The sequence below is a fragment of the Taudactylus pleione genome, unplaced genomic scaffold (assembly GCF_031769625.1).
Source record: "Taudactylus pleione unplaced genomic scaffold, aTauple2 ptg000897l, whole genome shotgun sequence".
Lineage (NCBI taxonomy): Eukaryota > Metazoa > Chordata > Amphibia > Anura > Myobatrachidae > Taudactylus > Taudactylus pleione.
This window is the reverse complement of record NW_028285298.1, coordinates 17435-39228: the sequence shown is the minus strand read 5'-3', so window position 1 is coordinate 39228 and position 21794 is coordinate 17435. Positions and strand designations below refer to the sequence as shown.

The 21794-nt window shown below is 46.6% G+C and overlaps 1 protein-coding gene across 2 annotated transcripts in view; it reads left to right on the top strand.

Annotated features, from left to right (window-relative positions):
* Positions 1–21794, top strand: part of LOC148474025 (uncharacterized) — a 90902-nt gene that overhangs the window by 60713 nt on the left and 8395 nt on the right. The window contains exons 27-34 of one of the 2 annotated variants that reach the window (XM_088459156.1): positions 118–228; positions 2763–2873; positions 5309–5419; positions 8195–8305; positions 8835–8945; positions 10816–10926; positions 12127–12237; positions 15033–15143. In XM_088459156.1, coding sequence (XP_088315282.1) covers positions 118–228; positions 2763–2873; positions 5309–5419; positions 8195–8305; positions 8835–8945; positions 10816–10926; positions 12127–12237; positions 15033–15143 — 888 coding nt within the window. The remainder of the gene's footprint in view (positions 1–117; positions 229–2762; positions 2874–5308; positions 5420–8194; positions 8306–8834; positions 8946–10815; positions 10927–12126; positions 12238–15032; positions 15144–21794) is intronic. The other variant, XM_088459157.1, reaches the window with a different exon arrangement.

The window sequence follows — 21794 nt, the reverse complement described above, 5'->3', positions numbered from 1 at the left end:
TCTCTGGGCCTGCTGTTTTATGCATTTACAGGCTAAAAATATATAAAGCGTAGAATGAAAGTGATCGGCAAATTATGAATTGCTGCTCTCATATAATAAAGAAAATATTTTTTACAGAATATCCCAACAACCAAAACCAGAGGTTTTCGGGGTCGTCCCGGTTTGGGAACAAAGCGCCAATTTCTGGATCACAAACTTTCGCCCTGCCAGCATCAACTAAACCTCCAGGTATATTTTACTTTGTTTTTACAACTTACTATTATTTATTTATTATCAGTTATTTATATAGCGCACACATATTCCGCTTTACAGAGCATATTTCAGTCAGTCCCTGCCCCAGTGGAGCTTGCAATCTATATCCCCTACCACATGTTCACACACACACTAGAGTAAATTTGTCTGGGTAAGCATGGAGAGAATATACAAACTCCACACAGTTAAGACCAGTGGTGGGAATCGAACCCAAGACTTCGGTGCTGTGAGGCAGTAATGCTAACCACTACACCATCCGTGCTGCCCTACTAACTAGGGAAGTTACCATTCACATTAACCAGACATTTGAGCTGTGATGTGCACCTGTCCTGCCTGTTAGAGCTTACTTACCAGTAAAGGAAGGAACCTGTCAGACATGAGGGGGAATTGTGTATATGCTGAGCAGGAAGAACCAAACACGTCTGTCTCTAGTGTATGAGAATATGTATTCCAACACTCACTCCAGATTACAGGCTGTAAGGTACATTGCAAAACGTAAATAGGCAAAGCATTGCAACAGATTAGTACTAGGGATGTGCAGGCTCGGATTAGTTTGGATTTTCCCGCCAAATTCATATTTTTCCCGCCAAAAGTCGGGTCTCAGAAAGAGGCAAAACGTCATCTTTCCTGGACAAACATCATCATTCCTGGACAAAAGTCCATGAAAGATGTTTGTCCATGAAAGATGACGTTTTGCCTCTTTCTGAGACCCGACTTTTGGCGGGAAAAATATGAATTTGGCGGGAAAACCCGAACTAATTTGAGCCTGCACATCCCTATTTAGGACAAACCCTGTTACTCATCCTTAAACACTACCTCTACACCACCATCAGTTTTGCCGTCCGTGAGGGCAGTAAGGTTGTGGATCACGATCTGGTTCCTCCTTTGGTAAGCAGCAAACCACAATTACTCCCACTCCCGCCTCCAAGATTTTGCCCGTGCTGCTCCCCTACCTTTGGAGCTCTCTCCCTCTCTCTATCAGACTCTCCACCTCTCTGCAAATCTTCAAACGGGCTCACAAGACCCACTACTTCATCAAGGCCTTCCAGCTCTCATCCTAACCCACTACTATATGATCCTTCCTCCTTATCTACCCCATCTGTGTCATGCCGGTTTGTCTACCCCTCCCCATTAGAATGTAAGCTCTCACGAGCAGGGCCCTCTTCCCTCATGCGCCTCTCCTTATACTTTGTTCTACTCCTTACTCCCCATAATGGCATCTAACACTTGATTGCTGACTCCCTGCTGCTTATGTTGAGTGTTATGATCGCTAATGCAGCATGTGCTTGTCCTGTATTGTATTGTACTGTAAGTTACTGGTTTCTTGTTCACTTATGTTTATGTACTTTGTAAGGCGCTACGGAACACTTGTGGCGCCATATAAATAAAGGATGATAATAATAACTATTCCTCATGCATGTGGTATGCCTTCAGCATGTAGGTGCGCTGCTGCCTTACATCACTGTGACATGGCACCACAAAGGTCACACTGCCCAGGATTGGTCCAGCCCCGGTGCTCGGAGCTCGTTCTGATGCGTGGTCATCCGAGCCAACATTCTGCTCAACCTCGATAACTGTGAAGCTCACAAATACCCATGTAATAGACAGAAGAGATTGGACAATGAAGTCTCTTATTGCTTTACTCCTTACTGTGTGTTGGCTAAAGTTTGTATTCTTAGATGTTATATTAGAAAACAGGTTTTTATATAAATTGGCACAAGTGCTACCATTCTCGCCTTTGAATCCTTTTTGTGTTGTACAGATAACGTAGAACGGCCTCTTCACTAGTATGGTTGTAATTTGACTGTTTTATGTTAGAACAGGTTAAAAATATATAAAGCGTAGAATGAAAGTTAATTATCAGAACATAATGAATTGCTGCACTTTGGGCGTGATTCAGAGCCGGTCGCTATTTGCGCTCGCTCGTCCTGAAAATAGGGGTGGCTATTCAAATGAACCGTTCGCTGTTTGCGGTCTGTTCACGCCTCTAGGTCTGAACGAGCGAACAAAATTTGCGGTAGTTTTTTGGGAAACTACGCCCCCTGGCCGCTCGCATCCTACGTCATGTCCGCTATTAGATTAATCGAGTACATCGAACAGGGTATGAACTGCTCGCTATTCTTGTGGTTGGTTTTTGCTACCACAATTTTGCGAGCAGTTCTGGCTAAAAAAAAGCCCCAGTGACGTGGTCAATGACGCTGCTGTTTTAATTATGCACACCCATAAAACGCCCGTTTTGACCTTTAAGCACGCCTGCGATCGGATCTCCACTCCCCGTTTTCAAGCACCTTCCCCTGTTACCACCCACATACGCCTCAAATTATCAGGCATTCGCTATTTTGCGAGCACATGAATTTCGACCGCACTGACTGGTTCGCGCATGCGTATAACGATCCGTATGCATGCGCAGTTGGGCAAACATCGCTCGGAGCGAACGAGCTGCCGCTTACGAGTGGCTCTGAATCAGGCCCTTATATAATAAACATAATGGTTTTTGTTTTTTTTTCTAGAATCTCCCAACAACCAAAACCAGAAGTATCCGGGGTCGTCCTGGATCGGTAACAAAGGGGAAGTTCCTGGATTACAAACTTTCCCTCGTCCAGCACCGGTAAAGCCTCCAGGTATAATTCACTTTGTTCTTATTTACTGTCAAGGGAAGTTACCATTCACATTAACCATACACTGAGCTGTGATGTGCAGCTGTCCTGCCTGTTAGAGTTTAGAGTCTGTCTGTAGTGTGCGGGAATATATATTCCAAGGCTCACTCCAGATTACAGGCTGTAATGTACATTACCATTATGTAAATAGGCAAATCATTATAACAGGACAAAGGACAAAACAACATCCTCTTTTACCATTGATTACTTTGCCCAGGAAAAGCAGAACATTCAAAACAATTAAAACTGGTGACAAATAATAAACTATAAAGCCGGGTAGAAACCTATAGAATCCTCAGCGTGATCAGCTGGTATCGGTATATACTGTAGGTGTGTATGCAGGAGCGTTAGCCGATAAACTGCTTATAACGCTCCTGCAACGACCGGAAGTTTGCAGCTTATGGGCTGTTTAGCATTTATCGCCCGACCTCCTGTTCGTACACATTGAGCTATTTTTAGCACAGTGTGTACGGGGTCGCAGAGGGTCAAGTAAAGTTAATTGTATTCCCTACGCCTATTCCCATCTGATCCCACATCCTTCACTACAAGGTTTAGGCTGATGATTTTTACTTTAATTCCAATGACATCAGTTGTCTTTTTTTCCTTTTTTTTTTTTTACATAAGAGATTGGACAATTAAGGGGTCTATTTACTAAGCAGTGTTAGGAGACAGAGTGAAAGGCGATAAGGTGCCAGCCAATCAGCTCCTAACTGTCATTTTTCAAACACAGCCTGTGACATGACAGTTGGGAGCTGATTGGCTGGTACCTTATCTCATTTCACTTTGTCTCCTAACACTGCTTAGTAAATAGACCCCTAAGTCTTTAATGGCTTTACTCCTTACTATGTGTAGGCTAAAGTTTGTGTTGCACTGCTAGGTACACACTAGATGTCGAATCGGAGCGACATATCCGGCACATCGTCTAGTGTTTACCCGCTTAGTCGCTGACTATGCGCGTGCTGCCGCATGTCGTCATCGACGACCTCTGTCGGACCTGCATGCAGGTCTAATGGGCGATGACGTCAGCAGAGGGCCATGCCGCCGAATGCAGAATAGCCCTCGTCATCGCTGTCGGCGCTTGCCGATGCTGGGTCCCGGCGCTGACGAGGTCGGGCACACTAGACAAAGTCTAGTGTGTTACCCGGCTTTAGATGCTATATTAGAAAACAGGTTTATGTATAAATTAGCCCAAGTACTACCATTTTTTCCCTTTGCACCTTATTGTTTTCTACAGATAAAATAGAACAGCCCTGTATTAGCTAAAGTTTGTATTCTTAATGTTCTAGTAGTAGACAAGTTAATCTGTATAATAAGCGAGAGTCTGTCTGTCCATCTGTTTGTCCTTTATGCACGGCCAGAGTTTTGGACCTAGTTCCACCAAATTTGGCATGGTGGTGGTGTTTAAAAATGAGGATAATTTTAAATTACACAGGTTCCAGGGCTGGCTCCAGTAGAAATTGTCAGTCTGCCAAAAATCTGTGAGAAAGCTACAAAAATATCCTTTTAACCTCAGTCTGAGCAAACTTGATGACTCGTGTAAGTTCATATTAAATCCAGAGCCTCTGTTTGCATGCAAGGGCGCAACTAGAACTTTGTGGGCCACATAGCAAGATCTTAAACCCTCCCCCTCCCCCCGAGGTAAAAATACACGTACATTTGCCCCCACACAGAGCCCGTAGTAGTAGTGCCCCTTATACACATTATGCTACGCAGTAGTAGTGCACCTTATACGTTATGCCATCAGCAGGCGTGGATTTGGTGCCGGGCTAATTACAGTTGACGCACCGGCAGACATTGATAGACAGTGCCGGTGCCATTTGAATCTGGTGCCGGTCCGCGAGCTCCAATTTGCCTCCCGACCGGTGGACCTGTCTCTCCATTGACCTGTGCGCCAGCTGTTATCAGCTGGCGGGCCAGCACCAAATACACATTGCTGACACCCGGGCCGCCCCTCAGCGGCCCTGACTGGACCAGCCCACCTTGTGTGCTTGTGTTTGTGACTGGGTGCAGGGGGAGCAGCAGCCACAGAGGCAGATCGGGCACCATAACAGCCGCACCCCTTGTACCCACGGTAGTTATGCCACTGCATGTATGTTATCAAATAGTGGGATCCTTTTCAGGAACAATAGAATGGGGGTTATAGTCGAGGACAATTTCAACAAATAAAGGCTGTAAGTGTTCTTCAGGGTCCAGTCTTCAACCCGGGCAACGCCAGGTAACCCAGCTAATATATAATATATACCATTCTCGCCTTTGCACCCTTTTGTGTTTTGTACAGATAAATTAGAACGGCCTCTTCACCAGTATGGTTATAATTTGACTGTTTTTTGTTATAACAGGTTAAAAAAACTATAAAGTTGAGTTTCTTCTGTTATGTAATGAACTATTTTTTTTTACAGAATCTCCCAACAACCAAAACCAGAGGTACCCGGGGTCGTCCTGGTCCGGTAATGAAGGGCAATTTTCTGGATCACAAACTTTCCCTCGGCCAGCATCAGCTAATCCTTCAGGTATAATTTACTTTGTTCTCATTTACTATCATGGGACGTTACCATTCACATTAACCATACACTGAGCTGTGATGTGCAGCTGTCCTGCCTGTTAGAGCTCACTTACCAGTACAGGAAGGAACCTGTCAGACATGAGGGGAGACTGTGTATATGCTGAGCAGGAAGAAGCAGACACGTCTGTCTCTAGTGTACGGGAATATATATTCTAACGCTCACTCCAGATTAAAGGTTGTAAGGTACATTACCACTATGTAAATAGGCAAATCAGGACACGTACATGTGCACTTGTCAATGCTGGGTCCCGTCGCTGCCTGGGTCGGGCATATAAGACATCGTCTAGTGTGTTACCTGGCTTTAGATGCTATGGACCGTATTCAATTAGCCGTGAAAAGTAGGAATATGCGAAAAAGTATCGTGGATGACATCATTTCGCCAGGCGGAAACTTTTCACCGTATTCAATTGCAAAGATTTTTTTTCGCATACGCGGAAAGTCAATGCAATGTAATAGGTGGAAAATATTTTCCTCTGATAGCAGGCGGAAATGAGTGCAGAATTGCGGTTTTGGGGTGCAAAGGTGGGGAAACCACCGAGCACCCTTGGGACAGCCCCCTCAAAGCATAACTGCGTCAAAAAATCCCTAAAAAAAAAATGAGAAACACTCGACAAAATTACTTTGAAAATGGGGATGAAAAAGTACAAAGTTGGGGTACAAACATAAAAAGTAGCGAAATGCACTTCTTGGGGCTCTGCAAGTATGGGTGAGATGTTTTTTTGATTGCAGGTGCTTGCCACAGGTGCGTTTTTTTAAAACTTCACTTTAGCGCCTTTAAAACCATGCTAGCACCCATTTTCAAGTACCCCAAATTTGACAGAACTACTTATTTTCACCAAAAAATACTGCTTAATGCTATTCTTCACCACTTGTGCAAAGCCGCTAATTAGAAGCAATTGACAGCACTTAAGTACCCCAAATAGCTTCAGTAAGGCTATTTGGGGACATCTATATTGATCCCCAATGTTAGTGCATCTTTTGGGGGGTGTCAGGCTGATTTCCCCATTTTTGACAGCACTTTTCGCCTGTTTTCGCGTCCTTTGGAATAGAATACGGCAAGTAGCAGGGGCGCGCACGAAAAGTATTCTCTGCAAAAATACTGGCGATGTAGGCGAAAAGTCAGGCAGCCGAAACCTTTAAGACGTTTCGCGGCTAATTGAATATGCCCATATATTAGAAAACAGGTTTATATATAAATTAGCCCAAGTACTACCATTTTTTGCCTTTGCACCTTATTGTTTTGTACTGATAAAGTAGAACAGCCCTGTATTAGCTAAAGTTTGTATTTTGAATGTTATAGTAGTAGACAAGTTACTCTGTATAATAAGCGAGAAAGTCTGTCTGTCCTTTATGCACGGCCACCTAGCTCCACCAAATTTGGCAGGGTGGTGTAGTTTGACCAGGATTAGGTTTTTGCCTAGTTTTTGACTTTGTCAGGGCCACACATTCTTACACAAACCCTAAAAATGAGGACACGCTTAAATTAGACAGGTTCCAGGGCAGGCTCCAGTAGAAATTGGCAGTCTGACAAAAACCTGTGAGAAAGCTACAGAAGTATCCTTTTAACCTCAGTCTGAGCAAACTTGACGACTCATGCAAGTTCATATTAAGTCCAGAGCCCCTGTGTTTGCATGCAGGTATGTAACTAGAACTTTGTTGGCCACATAGCAAGATCTTAAACCCTCCCACCTAACTCCCTCCCCCCCCCCCATAAAAAAACATGTACATTTGCCCCCACACAGAGCCCGTCCAGGTTACATCACACAGTAGTACCCCTAGTACGCATTATGCCACGTAGTAGTGCACCTTATACGTTATGCCACACCGCAATGTCCCTTAAACTACACAGTAGTGACCCTTACACATTATACCACACAGTAATGCCCTTTACAGATTATGCCACACATAGTATTAGTGCCCCATATAATACGTTATTCCATACAATAGTAGTGCCCCTTACACATTATTCCCTTCTCCCTCCACATACCCCCCCCCCCCCCCCCAAGCAACTCACCTTGCTGTGTTCCACCAGCATCCTTTTGCCTCCCTGTGTGCCATAAGCATGTGTGGATTTGGGGCTGGGCTGTCGGCTAATTACAGCTGATGCACCGACAGAATTATATAGACAGCGCCGGCACAATTTGAATCTGGTGCTGATCCGCAAGCTCCAGACCGGCGACACTGTCTCTCCATGACTGCCTGCCAGTGCATTACAGCTGGCGGGCCTGCACCAACTCAACATCACTGACACCCGGGCTGCCCCTCGACGGCCCTGACTGGACCAGTCCACCTTGTGTGCATGACTGGGTGCAGGGGGAGCGAGGGCCACAGAGGCATCTCTGGCACCATAGTAGCTGCACCCCTTGTACCCACGGTATTTATGCCACTGAATGCATGTTGGCAAACAGTGGGGTCCTTTTCAGGAACAATAGAATGGGGTTATAATCGAGGACAATTTAAACAAATAAAGGCTGCGGGTGTACTTCAGGGTCCAGTCTTCAACCCGGGCAACGCCAGGTATCCCAGCTAATATCTAATATAATATTATATCATTCTTGCCTTTGTACAGATAAAGTAGAATGGCCTCTTGACCAGTATGGTTGTAGTTTAACCGTTTTATGTTATAACAGGTTTTAAAAAATTGTAGAATGAAAGTTACTTATCAGAAAATAATTAATTTTTTCTCTTATGCAATTAACATAATTTTTTTTTTTTTTTACAGAATCTCCCAACAGCCACAATCAGAGGTATCCGGGGCCGTCCTGGTCCGGTAACGAAGGGCAATTTTATGGATCACAAACTTTCCCTCGGCCAGCATCAGCTAATCCTTCAGGTATAATTCACTTTGTTCTTATTTACCAAATCAACATCGCTGACACTCGGGCTGCCCCTCGACGGCCCTGACTGGACCGGCCCACCTGGTGTGCATGACTGGGTGCAGGGGGAGCGGCGGGCCACAGAGGCAGATCCGGCACCATAACAGCCGCACCCCTTGTACCCACGGTAGTTATACCACTGAATGCATGTTAGCAAATGGTGGGGTCCTTTTCAGGATCAATGGAATGGGGGTTATAGGCGAGGACAATTTAAACAAATAAAGGCTGCAGGTGTACTTCAGAGTCCAGTCTTCAACCCGGGCAACGCCAAGTATCCCAGCTAGTATATAATATATACCATCCTCGCCTTTGCACCCTTTTTGTTTTTTATACAGATAAAGTAGAATGGCCTTTTGACTAGTGTGGTTGTAATTTAACCGTTTTATGTTGTAACAGGTTAAAAAACTATAAAGTGTAGAATGAAAGTTAATTATCAGAAAATAATAAAATGTTTCTCTTATGTAATTAACGGAATTTTTTTTACAGAGTCTCCCAACAACCAAAATCAGAGGTATCCGGGGTCGTCCTGGTCCGGTAATGAAGGGCAATTTTCTGGATCACAAACTTTCCCTCGGCCAGCATCGGCTAATCCTTCAGGTCTAATTTACTTTGTTCTCATTTACTATCATGGGACGTTACCATTCACATTAACCATACACTGAGCTGTGATGTGCAGCTGTCCTGCCTGTTAGAGCTCACTTACCAGGATAAGCAGTAAACCTGTCAGACATGAGGGGGAATTGTGTATATGCTGAGTAGGAAGAAGCAGACACGTCTGTCTCTAGTGTATGAGATTATATATATTCCAACGCTCACTTCAGATTAAAGCCTGTAAAGTACATTACCACTATGTAAATAGGCAAATCAGGACACGTACATGTGCACTTTCCAATGCTGGGTCCTGTCGCTGACTAGGTCGGGCACAGACATAGTCTAGTGTGTTACCCGGCTTTAGATGCTATATTAGAAAACGGGTTTATATATAAATTAGCCCAGGTACTACTATTTTTGCCTTTGCACCTTTATAGTTTTGTACAGATAAAGTAGGACAGCCCTGTAAGTTTGTATTCTTAATTTTTTGGTAGTAGACAAGTTAATCTGTATAATAAGCGAGAAAGTCTGTTTGTCCTTTATGCACGGCCACCTAGCTCCACCAAATTTGGCAGGGTGGTGTAGTTTGACCGGGATTAGGTTTTTGCCTAGGTTTGAACTTCGTCAGGGCCACACATTCTCACACTAACCCTAAAAATGAGGACACGCTTAAATTACACAGGTTCCAGGGCTGGCTCCAGTAAAAATTGTCAGTCTGCCAAAAACCTGTGAGAGCTACAAAAGTATCCTTTTAACCTCAGTCTGAGCAAACTTGATGACTCATGCAAGTTCATATTAAATCCAGAGCCTTTGTGTTTGCATGCAAGGGCGTAACTAGAACATTGCTGGCCACATAGCAAGATCTTAAACCCTTCTCCCCCAGGGTAAAAAAAAACACCCCACCCCCCCCCAGGGTAAAAAAAACACATACATTTGCCCCTACACAGAGCCAGTTCAGGTTATGCCACACAGTAGTAGTGCACCCTATACGTTATGCCACACAGTAATGCCCCTTACACTACACAGTAATGATCCTTACACATTATACCACACAGAAATGCCCTTTACAGATTATGCCACATAGTAGTAGTGCCCCATATAACACATTATTCCATACAATAGTAGTGCCCCTTACACATTATGCCCCCCCCAGCAACTCACCTCCCCGTGTCGCTCCAGTATCCTTTTGCCTCCCTGTGTGCCATCAGCAGGTGTGGATTTGGGGCCAGGCGTCCAGCTAATTACAGCTGATGCACCAACAGACATGGACAGACAGCGCCGGCATAATTTGAATCTGATGCCGGTCCGCAAGCTCCAATTTGCTCGCGACCAGCGGCACGGTCTCTCCATCACTGCATGCCAGTGCCCCAGCTCAAAACAACATCACTGACACCCGGGCTGCCCCTCGACGGCCCTGACTGGACCAGCCCACGTGGTGTGCATGACTGGGTGCAGGGGGAGCGTCGGGCCATAGAGGCAGCTTGGGCACCATAACAGCCGAACCCCTTGTACCCACGGTAGTTATACCACTGCATGCATCTTAGCAGATGGTGGGGTCCTTTTCAGGATCAATGGAATGGGGGTTATAGGCGAGGACAATTTAAACAAACAAAGGCTGCAGGTGTACTTCAGGGTCCAGTCTTCAACCCGGGCAACGCAGGGTATCCCAGCTAGTATATAATATATACCATCCTCGCCTTTGTACCCTTTTGTTTTTTGTACAGATAAAGTAGAACGGCCTCTTGACTAGTGTGGTTGTAATTTGACTGTTTTATGTTATAACCGGTTCAAAATATATAAAGCGTAGAATGAAAGTTAATTATCAGAACATAATGAATTTCTTCTCTTATGTAATTAACAATTATTTATTTTTCAGAATCTCCCAACAACCAAAACCAGAGGTATCTGGGGCCGTCCTGGTCCGGTAATGAAGGGCAATTTTCTGGATCACAAACTTTCCCTCGGCCAGCATCAGCTAATCCTTCAGGTATAACTCACTTTGTTCTTATTTACTATCAGGGGAAGTTATTCATATTAACCATAAACTGAGCTGTGATGTTCAGCTGTTCTGCCTAGGGAGGCCAATCCCGGGGCTTTTTTTGCATGCAAGGACTTAACTAACTTTGTTGGCCACATAGCAAGATCTTAAAACCCCCCAGGGTAAAAAAAAACACGTACATTTGCCGCCACACAGTAGTAGTGCACCTTATACGTTATGCCACACAGTAATGCCCCTTACACTACACAGTAATGACCCTTACACATTATACCACACAGAAATGCCCTTTACACTACACAGTAATGACCCTTACACATTATACCACACAGAAATGCCCTTTACACTACACAGTAATGACCCTTACACATTATACCACACAGAAATGCCCTTTACAGATTATGCCACATAGTAGTAGTGCCCCATATAACACATTATTCCATACAATAGTAGTGCCCCTTACACATTATGCCCCCCCAGCAACTCACCTCCCCGTGTCCCTCCAGTATCCTTTTGCCTCCCTGTGTGCCATCAGCAGGTGTGGATTTGGGCCCAGGCATCCAGCTAATTACAGCTGATGCACCAACAGACATGGACAGACAGCGCCGGCATAATTTGAATCTGATGCCGGTCCGCAAGCTCCAATTTGCCTCGCGACCAGCGGCAGGGTCTCTCCATCACTGCATGCCAGTGCGCCAGCTCAAAACAACATCACTGACACCCGGGCCGCCCCTCGACGGCCCTGGCTGGACCAGCCCACCTGATGTGCGTGACTGGGTGCAGGAGGAGCGGCGGGTCACAGAGGCAGCTCGGGCACCATAACAGCCGTACCCCTTGTACCCACGGTAGTTATACCACTGCAGGCATCTTAGCAGATGGTGGGGTCCTTTTCAGGATCAATGGAATGGGACAATTTAAACAAATAAAGGCTGCAGGTGCACTTCAGGGTCCAGTCTTCAACCTGGGCAACGCCGGGTATCCCAGCTAGTATATAATATATACCATTCTTGCCTTTGCACCCTTTTGTGTGTTGTACAGATAAAGTAGAACGGCCTCTTTACCTTTATGGTTGTAATTTGACCTTTTTTTTATGTTATAACCGGTTAAAAAAAAGTGTAGAATGAAAGTTAATTATCAGAAAATAATGAATTTCTTCTCTTATGTAATTAACATAATACATTTTTTTTACAGAATCTCCCAACAACCAAAACCAGAGGTACCCGGGGTCGTCCTGGTACGGTAACGAAGGGCAATTTTCTGGATCACAAACTTTCCCTCGGCCAGCATCAGCTAATCCTTCAGGTATAATTCACTTTGTTCTTAGTTACTGTCATGGGACGTTACCATTCACATTAACCATACACTGAGCTGTGATGTGCAGCTGTCCTGCCTGTTAGAGCTCACTTACCAGTAAAGGAAGGAACCTGTCAGACATGAGGGGAGATTGTGAATATACTGAGTAGGAAGAAGCAGACACGTCTGTCTCTAGTGTATGAGATTATATATTCCAACGCTCACTCCAGATTAAAGGTTGTAAGGTACATTACAACTCGATCCCGGGATACAGTAACCGGAATTGGGTTGGTTTAAAGAAAAATAATAATTCCCCCCCAGTCTAGCCCCCACAGTGACTTACCAGCAGGCGGCGGGGGCTTTCGGCGGCAGGCGGCGGGGCTTTCTGGTGTCCTGTAGAGAAGTGGGTGGGCGGTCCAGCCGGCGCAGGGCTGCGCAGTGTGACCTGTGTCCTCACATTCCCGGGAGGAGGAGCCGGACAGCGTCTGAGCACTCTGATGGAGGCATGGCGTCTAAAAAAGCAACCTTTCATGGGCAATATCGGGATTGGAAGCTTCCAATTTTGGGATTAAATCCTGGCCATTTTTAGGCCAAGATTCTGGGATCCCCCCGATCCCGGGATTGACCTCTCTAGTTCTGCCCATAAGAGCCTACTTACTAGTAAAATAAGGAACATGTCAGACATGAGGGGAGATTGTGTATATGCTGAGCAGGAAGAAGCAGACACGTCTGTCCCTAGTGTACGGGAATATATATTCCAACGCTCACTCCAGCTCTTAATTTTTATATGAATATGGAGGATTTTTATTTTTTCACGTCCAATAAACATTTTATGGCAACATGGTTTTCCTGGATTGATTTCAAAGCCTATCCTACTTATAAAGCACCGGTTCCGCAGTCCTAAATACTCTACTAATTGTCCTGGGGGTGGCATTAGCCCCTATTCTCCTCTGGTGTCTCCATTCATCTTCCTCATATACTTGTATTGTGTATTTCCATCCTCCCCTCTCTTTTCTGTCTCTTACTCCCTAGCCTTCTTTCTTTATTTTTTGGTTGCTTACATGTAATACACATGCGACCGGCTGCTCCCATTGTTCAGGTTATTCAGTTGTTGTGGTTATATGGAGCCGGCTGCTCTTTGTTCTCTAAGCTGCAGTTTTACTGTGTATTAAAACAAAAAACCTGCTGACAATAATAAGCGATAGCACCCAGAAATGTGACCTGATTGCAGATTATTGTGCTGCAAGTACCTGAGAGAGATGAATTGATTTTGATAATATTGAAGGAAACAAAACAAGTGATTTATAAAAAAGTTAAAATGTTGCATGCTCTGGGGGATGGGCTTCTACCTCCATGGGGAACACAGGGATCACGCTGGGTATAGGTGAGCTGGAGTCTGAGCACCAAACGGATAACTACTTTTTTCCCAGCAGCATCGGCTCCCTCTCCCCTATACCCCGCCCCCAGCACTAGAGGAGCAGTTTTACATTTGGGGCAAGGTTTTATAGGGGTTGCTCATTATATTATTTTACTTTCAAAGCAGACAGTGAGTCGGCGCCTGAGACGCCTTCACTGCTGCTCCAATGATCGGCGGCGGCCGGAGTGCGGGCGTCTGGGTCAGTGACCCCGACCCGGCTCCACACACAGAGGGGGAGCCGCAGCCGGACGCATCGGGGACAGGTAAGGTGGCTCCCTGTTTACCACCAGTGTGAAAGGCCACCAGCGGTACTGGTATAACGTCTCCGCTCCCCCACTAGACCACCAGGGCAGATACTGGCAGTGGGGCACTATTAATTAGTGCTGCCCCTGGGTGGTAAGCCAAACTGGGTAGGATAGCCTTCCCTATTGGCTCCTCCTCCAGCCCTTGGCACGTCCCCTCATGCAGGATACCCACCATTGTGCAATCTCCTCCTGTCTCTCCTCCCTCCCTACAACGCTGGGCGGCCATTTTAACACGTTACCTGCCTCAACCACACAGAGAGACACCAGGGCTCCCGCCTCCCTGTATACCGCACTCCAGCTAGTCAGGATATACTCGAGCCCCTTCCTCCCCTGTCGCGGCTGTTGAGCAACAATTGCCCATTTTCTTATTCCTTTTATGCATTGCATGTTTTCTGTGTGCATGCCTGTTTATAAGGTGTATAGGAGGATTTGTTAGTATAACTCTCTCTCTACTTCTGTCCCTACTTTTCTTTTATTGTTTTCAATATAGGGATTTTCTATACTGACATTTTGCATTTTTCCACTGTCTCTTCTGTTACATTTAGTGGTTGGAACAGCACGTTTGTATGCCGGTGACGTCTTATTTGTTTATATTGTGTCCACTCTTCTGTAGTACAATAGTACTGGCTCCATAGCACCGCTTGTTAGATTATCTGTGATGCATTATCATTCAGTGCTCTCCCCCTCGACATGGACACAAGTGTTACCTCTTCTGTGTGTCGGCCCATGAAGGTTGGAAACAGACCTTGTAAAGATGTCGGCAGGCCAGCCTCGGCGATTCTTTCACGTTCGTGATTTTCGCAATCGGTTATGTCTTATGATCGGACAATTAATCATTTTATGACTTCACTCCTCACTACGTGTTGGCTAAAATTTGTATTCATGCACGCTATATTAGAAAACAGGTTAATACGTGGTATAATATAGACCATTCTCGCCCTCTTGACTAGTATGGTTGTAATTTGACTGTTTTATGTTTAACAGGTTAAAAATATATAAAGAGTAGAATAAAAGTTAATTATCAGAACATAATGCATTGCTGCTCTTATATAATAAACTTTTTTATTTATTTTATTCCCCAGAATCTCCCAACAACCAAAACCAGAAGTATCCGGGGTCGTCCTGGATCGGTAACAAAGGGGAAGTTCCTGGATCACAAACTTTCCCTCGGCCAGCATCGGCTACACCTCCAGGTATTGTTACATTTACTATCGAGAGAAGTTACCATTCACATTAACCATACACTGAGCTGTGATGTGCAGCTGTCCTGCCTGTTAGAGACAGGAAACCTGTCAGACATGAGGAGATTGTGTATATGCTGAGTAGGAAGAAGCAGACACGTCTCTCTCTAGTGTACGGGAATATATATTCCAACGCTCACTCCAGATTAAAGCCTGTAAGGTACATTACCACTATGTAAATAGGCAACAACAGATAAGGACAAACCCATTATCCTTTCTGTTGTGGATTACTTTGCCCAGGAAAAGCAGATCATTCAATACAAAGACAACTGCTGACAGCTCATGATTCATATATATATATATATATATATATATATATATATATATATATTTCTACTTCAGGGTCCATAGGGGGTCCACAGGGTTGACCTTGGGGTATAGGTTGGGAACCAAATCCGGGCACCACGCAGTTAAAGCTTTTAGCTCCCAGGATGCACTTGGGTCCACTCTCCCTATAACCCCACCCCCAGCCAGAGGCACCTCAGTTTAAGTTGGTGCCCGGCCGGAATCGGGTCACCGTTTAGTGCAGTGGGGAGCTGATTAGCAGCCCCTAAGCTTTATTTTTTTCTAAAGGACAGAGTTTTTTATTTTTCCTTTGGATTCTTCAGAGCGGCAGCGTCAGACTGTCCATAGGACGTCTAAGCTGCCGCTCCGTCACCCCGCTGGCGCTGAGACGCCAGTACAGATCTGGGGATCTCAGCGGGACCCCAGAGTCTGTACTAGCCGGACTCTGCGGGCGCCCAGGACTGCTGCCGGATCCACGGGGAGCAGGTAAGGCGCGGGTCACCGCTTGCGGTGATCCACGCATTTGAAATGCAGTCCTGTGCCTCCGGTCTCTGGGAACAGACCGGAGGCGCCGGCAGTGGCGGCGGGCCCCCCATACCCCGTGTGTCCACTAGACCACCAGGGACTTAGTGTTCGGTGCAGGGAGCCGGCGTCCCGGGGGTTAATAGCCGGCCAGGGGAGACAGCCTTCCCTGTTACAGCGGCTCCTCCCCTCAGCTCAGCGCGCCTTTCAGTATCTATAGTCTGGCGTTGCTGAGCTGCTTCCTCCGCGGGCCACGCTTCTTCTGAGGTTTCCAGCGGCCATTTTCTCTGTGGTGCAGCAGAAATCTCTGGAGATGGCAGTGAGTCCAGTCCCCCTGCGTACCTCACCATCAGGTCAGTGTACACAGCGCTGTAGCCTTCCCAGACACTGAATCTGGGTAAGTTGCATGCAGTGTAATAGTGCAGTATATTATATGACATGTTTATGTATATATGTGTATATCTGCATTGTATGTGACTTATGCTAGTGCTGACTGTACTTTATTCTCTACACCTGTCAGTGTATATCTATCCCTTTCCTTATCTGCCCTAATACAGCTGTACTTGGGGTGGTTCTGAGACCTCACATTTATATACTTGTTAATATTTGTGAGGTTTGTCACATACTGTTGCGTGCTGCACGTTGCCATATTTTGAGTGGAACTGTGTGTTGCATACGCTGAAAATGGGTCCCTGCAGCTACTTTTTAGTATCAGTCAGGACCAGTATAGCGCTGCTTGATCACAAGGCTTGGTCAGATATGTCTGACCAGGAGATAGAGCGTTATACTGCACCCATTTTTACTATCCTGCAAGCCATGTGCTGCAGGTGTTAGTGCGGAGGATTTAACTCTTAAAGGGTTCTGTATGTGGCGTCATCGGGTGCCGGCCCCTTTCACGACCCCCTTGGGCGGTTTGTTTTCTCGGGATCCTCTTAATTGCGGATCGCCGGGCGGGCCCCATTGTTGTACCTCACTTTGGGTTACTTCACCATACTGCCCTTTTCCATCTCAGGGTATCTCGCAGTTTCTTGCACTCTTCCCCTGTGACACAGACTACCGCTCCCTACAGGGGTTTTTCGAGTATATGAATTCCCCCTGGTGCCACAATAGTCTGTCATGCCCCTTGCAGGGATTACCACAACAGCCACCCTGGGTGGATGTCGTTTTTCTATGAAACGCAAATTGGCGTGGTTGACGCCCTGTGGTTACTTCCCACTTGGCTCTACCGTGAACTGGATACTGTTTTGGGCTCTTTCCCTCTTACACGGGGGGAAGCCTATCTAAAGTATTATTATCCCTGTTTTAGGGCTGGTAGCAGGTCCATTCTGGTTAGAGTGAATGTTGACCTGCACCTGTATCATACACCCTCAGTATTACGTGCCTTCTGGGTCTCTGTTGCTGACTAGCGGGTGGATCGCATGGCGGGACTCTGGCTGTTGCCAGATATGAGGTATTACAACAGTGTTTGGTCTCCTGTCCCAAATTCCCTGAGGGTGATCATGAGCCCCTCCTGGGGTGGATGGGCGTGTTATTCGTCGGATTACAGACGTTACTACGCATCCCATTCCTGCGTGGTCTGATTCTTCTGATCCGTAGGTGGTAACTCTGCCTGAAATCAGTATATTCGCTTTCAGGGGTTGTTACCCATCCTACCATGGCTATAGCATGGTTGGTTAATACTATTGCATACTGAGCTGATGCATTTGTAATGTTTTTTCCCCTCCAACACGTCTGGGGTTCAAATGTATTTGGTCGCTCACGTAATATATGCAGTTGTCATAGGTGGACATGCCTATATTGGATACCAGCTCCTAATTTTCAGAGTTCCGGCTGCGACGGTATCCTCCGTAATACCCTATGGCTGCGCTCTGGGAATGCAGAGGTGCAGATACCATCTATAGGGTATATCTTGTTGGGTCCTGACCTTGACAGTGGCAGTACAAATTTCCCGCCGTCAGCTATGCTCACTATAGGGCCTCAGACTATTAAGTCTTTTTCTCCTCTGGGTCAGCTTAAAGGTCTGTTTCTTCATAGACTGTCGGCCTTTACAAGGGCCGACATATCCAGTTCCGAGCAGGCCTGGACTGCCAGCCGATCCTGCTTCTGAACCTACGGATATATCGTCAGCCTGACGAGACAGGCCTACCACTGGGAGATGGCGATTTTCTCAGTTTGCCCGGTACTAGTGTCTAGTTGCCGCGGCTACGTGGGTAGGAGGGTACGCACTCTCTTTGCTCAGGCGGCCTATTTCCATGTGATGGTACTCAGGCCCTTATTCGGAACAGGGCCTTACAAATCCAGAAAGATATACAGTTGTTGCGGTAAGCGGAGCTAATTGGGCCATCCCCACTTTCTCAGCGAGGGACTGGTTGTTCTGCTTTCTTTCTGGTGCGGTGGCTGAATGGTCCTCTTTGGCCTATTCTCTGTCTCATTTCCCTGAACCAGTTCCTAAAGCTACCTGGGCTCAGGAGGCAATCCCTATGCTCCATCATACTATGTGTGGAACCTGGGGACTTTATGGTATCACTGGATATACAGGACGCGTGCCTACGGGTACTTACAGAGACCTTACCTCAGCATGGACTGAGGTTTGCTGTATCACAGCACTTGCGAGTTTTCGGGCTCTGCCTGTTGGGACTGCTCTCAGCCCCACAGGGGTTTACCAGCGTTTTGGATTTTCTGACAGTTCTTCTGTTCAGTATATCCCAATGCTCCTGTACCTGGATGGCCTCCTGCTCTTAGCAGGATCGCCGGAGTACTTTACAGCCGAGTCAGGTTGACTGTGGCTTCTTCAGGGTGCAGACGTTTAATCAATGGGGAAAAAGTCCTCCCTGCATCCCTCTCTGGGTATTCTTCACCTAGGAGCCCTGCTGGATTCTCAGAAGCTGAGAATTCTTCTGGCGTAAGACGGCATCTCCACTCTTCCATTAGGAGTACATGGATGTCTGCGCAGTCGACATATGTCTTTGCACTCTGGGATGCATGGTTCACTATTCAGTGTCTGCCTTTGGAAGGGTGGAATGGGCTTAGTTCCATTCCAGGCCTTTCCATAACTGGCTTATCTCCAGATGGAACAAGTTTTTTCTGTCTGATCACTGTTCAAACGATGCTGCTCTCCCCGGAGGCAAGTCGGTCCCTTTTCGGGTGACTATGACCATCTCGTCCAGGGTATTCTTTGCTAAGGACAGTATCTGGTTCGCATCCATTTCAGTGCAATTGGATGTCTGTCGATTCCACCCTGTCAATTAACTTGTTGGAACTTTAGCCTGTCTTGGGCCTTCACTCTGGCATAGCCCTTGTTTCCCGGTGAACCTGAAAAAGTTCAGTCCGACAGGGTCAGAACAGTGGCTTCCTTTTTAGCAATACTGTTCGTTGGGTGGCAATGTCAGGTATGTCATACATTCGGACATTGTCTGAGGGTCTCCTCCCGACCATCTCGACAGTGTTCATTTCAGGTGCTCTCCATTGGGAAGCGGGAGTCCTCAGCCGTCACGACGTGCATCCCGGGGACTAGTCTCTTCCCCAAGAGAGGTTTCATCTCCTGGTGAGCAGGGGGGGGGGGGCCCTCCTGAGGTGACACTCATGGCCTTCTGACTCTATCACACTATGGTGTTACGTTCCAACGCTGGGGATTCTGAAGCAACCTTTAGTGACTCTTTGTCGGTGAAGTGGTTCTTCCAATTTGCGTACCTGTGTTCTCCAGTCTCCATTCTTCCTCGAGGGAAGTGTTTCAATCGAGACAGAGATGCTTTCCTGCTGGTGGCTCCTGATTGCCCCAGATGTCAGGGGTACTTGGTTTTTCGGAGTCTCTCCATCGATACTCCATTCCTGATGCTTCACTGCCCAGACCTGTTGTCTCAGGGTCCTGCGGTTTGCCTTGGACCTGGGTCGTTTGTCTTTGACTACGTCCCTACAGTGGTCTTACGGCTTCCCTGGCTTTGTCATCGTTGGAATGATTAGAGCACATGGATCAGCTTTTGCTGGGACCTACCACAAACTGTGGCAGCCATAATTCTTATGGTATTATACCTATCAATACGATCCTCTGGTGTCCAGGATTTCCAGATATTCTGGCATTCCTTCCGGCTGGCTTGGGTTTCACCCTCGGCCTGGCCTTCCTGACAGGGCAGATCTCTACACTGTCAGTATGATTAGGATATGGAATTGCTCCGCTCTGATATCCAGTTCATCTTTTGGAGTGTTTTCTGGATTATGCCTCCATTTGTCCTCCCTAGAGACTCCTTGGGAGTTAGTAGTGGTTCTTCGTTAACTCCGGGGAAAGTTAATGGAACCGCTGGTTGTGATAGCCATTACATGGTCTATTGCTTTGGCTTTCTCTCTTTCTATCAGGGAGTTTATATCAACCAGGTGCGTGTCGGAATTGGGAGCGTTCTCAGGTGGCTCCCTCTTCTGGAGGGCATCTTGTCAGGGTGTGAGTTGCTCTCACCCTGTGTTTCTTCTTAGTGATTTTCAGGTTCCATATTATTCTGGAACTTATGGTGCGGCCATTCAGTCCCCAGTCCGCTCGGCTGGTGTGGCCTCATTGACTGTGGTCCGGCCTCTGTGGATTTATGTGATCCATTCAAGTTCCTGACGGAAATCGGACTCCTTATTGGTGGTCTGAGATTTCTGGTTTTAACAGGAAAGGATGGCCGGCCTATGGCCATATGTTGGCTGGACGGCCTCGTATGTCTTCTTCAGGGGCCTACCCATGGGTAGGCCTTTCTGTTGTTGCTGCTTGTGTTTTCTCGGGCCATGTAACCCTCGTGGGTGGCTCGCTGTGGCGCCTTGGCTGGTTTGCCTTGCTAGGTGGCCACGTGGTCTTCTGTCCACACCTTTTTAAGGTTCTAGGCATTGTTTTCCTTTGCCTCTCAGGATGCTTCCTTTTTGGCGGCGGATTCTCCTCTCAGCACAGGAGCGTCCCCTCCCTTGGTTGAACTGCTTTGGGACATCCCCAAGGTCAACCCTGTGGACCCCCTATGGACCCTGAAGTAGAAAACAAGAGATATGGTAAGAACTTACCTTTGTTATCTCTGTTTCTACGAAGTCCATAGGGTCCACAGGGCGCCCGCCCTGACGCACCTGGCTTCAAATGGGCTGTGTGACTGGTCACCGGTTTTCCGTCTCCCATTTCTGTGAGTATGGTTATCGAGTGTTCCAGTTTTCTCTCTTTTTCTCTCCTCCTCCGGCCTTTGGCTACTTACAAACTGAGGTGCCTCTGGCTGGGGGTGGGGTTATAGGGAGAGTGGACCCAAGTGCATCCTGGGAGCTAAAAGCTTTAACTGCGTGGTGCCCGGATTTGGTTCCCAACCTATACCCCAAGGTCAACCCTGTGGACCCTATGGACTTCGTAGAAACAGAGATAACAAAGGTAAGTTCTTACCATATCTCTTGTTATATAGATATATATATATATATAGATACATATATATAATATGGAGAATATATTTATTTCCACGCCCAATAAACATTTTATGGCAACGTGGTTTTCCCGGTAAACAATTGACGGCTGAGTTTTCTTATTCTGCTCAGTTACTGGACCTCCTGGTGGAGGCGTGGGCTAAGCGCATTTCCACATTTTATCCCCGTCCAGCTACTGACAGAGCTAAATGGGAGTCACCTTCTCCGGTGGATGCGCATGTGGCAAGGTTGGTTAGATCCTCTACCCTTCCTATCCCAAAAGACGGCCTCCCTCAAAGATCCTACAGATAGGAAGCTGGCAAATTTTCTTAAATTCATCTTTCCTAATGGGCCGGGGCGATTGTCCGTCCGGCCCTTGCCTCTGCTTGGGTCACT